This window comes from Limulus polyphemus, unplaced genomic scaffold (assembly GCF_000517525.1).
Source record: "Limulus polyphemus unplaced genomic scaffold, Limulus_polyphemus-2.1.2 Scaffold4089, whole genome shotgun sequence".
Taxonomy (NCBI): domain Eukaryota; kingdom Metazoa; phylum Arthropoda; class Merostomata; order Xiphosura; family Limulidae; genus Limulus; species Limulus polyphemus.
The window spans coordinates 85,713-87,629 of record NW_013669699.1 but is presented as its reverse complement, the minus strand read 5'-3'; the positions used below and the strand labels follow the sequence as shown (position 1 = coordinate 87,629).

The window sequence follows — 1,917 nt, the reverse complement described above, 5'->3', positions numbered from 1 at the left end:
ATTTCTACTTTTTGAAGAAGTGTGCATGATTTGAGATGGGTATTTCTTGCATTCTGTAGCTACGAGACAATTGTCACTGTCACTCCTGCATCGATTCAAACAGTAAACAGAAACTTGTCGACACTGCAGAACTGGACATCAACATCTCCCCCACTTCTTTTCGGGTAACTGAAAATGGTCAACTGGAGTTGGTGTGGAAGGAAAATGGGGATATCCATAAAAGTGTCTATGAACCTGACTGGTAAGTGCGGGAATCTGTTGGTGTAGATTTAAGTTTAGTAATGGAAAGCATTTTTTTAAATTTGTCATAATAAAATAAAAACATTTTGGTTTATAATGTGCTATATGAGACAAAATATTTTAATGACCTTAGTGCTGGTGTTTCCTAACATCTACCATAGATAAAATCATGAATCCTATAAATATTTTCTAACACAATTTATTTTGGTCCAATGTTGGTTTATAGAAACTCTTCCATAAATATTAAGCAGGATAGATACTGTTGGATGTTTATAGAAACTCTTCCATAAATATTAAGCAGGATAGATACTTTGGATGTTTATAGAAACTCTTCCATAAATATTAAGCAGGATAGATACTGTTGGATGTTTATAGAAACTCTTCCATAAATATTAAGCAGGATAGATACTGTTGGATGTTTATAGAAACTCTTCCATAAATATTAAGCAGGATAAATACTGTATATGCTAGAGCTTGTAGAAACGAGCTCCAGAAATTCCCTAGAGCTGAAATGTAATTCAGTATACATTTAAGATAGTTTTAGTTTTTCCCCCTTGCATTATGTGTCGGTAATGTTTCCTAACATTTACACTTTCATGTCAAGAAATTATTTAGGGTCTTCTTTCTCTGGAGACTAATTCTTATGGGAAATTTTGAAAGTAAACATTCGAATAGTGGATAGACTGACACACAAAATTTATTACAATAACTCTGTTCCTGGATTTACAAAAAAAAAGAGGGAGAATATTCCCCCCCCCAAAAAAAATAAAGCTTTGTTTATTGATTACACATATGTGACCTTAAATGTAGAAATTTAAAATTGACTGTAATTTACCAAAAGGTGTGATTCTTTGAAACTGTTTGGTTCAGCTTTAATACTACACAAGTTATATCAGTTGGATTGTGATAGGTTTCTTATTTCTTTTTATCTCAAATAAAGCAAATATACACTTAATTGTACGTTTGGATACTCAAGTGTTTGAAACATAAGTGTGAGTGGTTCGTCGTTTATATGATTATGGTTGCTTTGTTAAGAATCTAAAAAAGCATTATGGTAGAATAGTTTTACGATTGTTTTTTTTTTTTTGTTAATTGTCTGCCTGTATTCAAAACTACAACACTGTATAGAAGATGTGTGTTAATCTTCATCTTTAAAGTTTGTATTTTAAACACTTCCAACAAATGATTAGACTTTTGTTTTTATGGAAGTACTGTTCATTTTTATGTTATTGTAAGTTGTAATTACATCTGAACCCAATGTGGCTTTGTTTTAAAACAACCAAACGTATTAATTGGAGTGAAACTAAACTTGTTTATTTATTAAATTGTCTCCTTTTATTTCAGGCAAATTTGTATGTTTCATTACTGAGATTTTGGCAAGACTCTGAGAAAATTTAATTGTTCTTCACAGACTTAGTTATAAAATGATGTACTCGAGACTCTGAGAAAATTTAATTGTTCTTCACAGACTTAGTTATAAAATGATGTACTCGAGACTCTGAGAATAATTTAATTGTTCTTCACAGACTTAGTAATAAAATGATGTACTCGAGACTCTGAGAATAATTTAATTGTTCTTCACAGACTTAGTAATAAAATGATGTACTCGAGACTCTGAGAATAATTTAATTGTTCTTCACAGACTTAGTAATAAAATGATGTACTCGAGACTCTGAG

The 1,917-nt window shown here is 30.9% G+C and overlaps 1 protein-coding gene across 1 annotated transcript in view; it reads left to right on the top strand.

Moving 5' to 3' along the window:
- Positions 1–1,917, top strand: part of LOC106470568 (gamma-butyrobetaine dioxygenase-like) — a 17,551-nt gene that overhangs the window by 4,834 nt on the left and 10,800 nt on the right. The window contains exon 4 of the mRNA XM_013931132.2: positions 60–241. Coding sequence (XP_013786586.1) covers positions 60–241 — 182 coding nt within the window. The remainder of the gene's footprint in view (positions 1–59; positions 242–1,917) is intronic.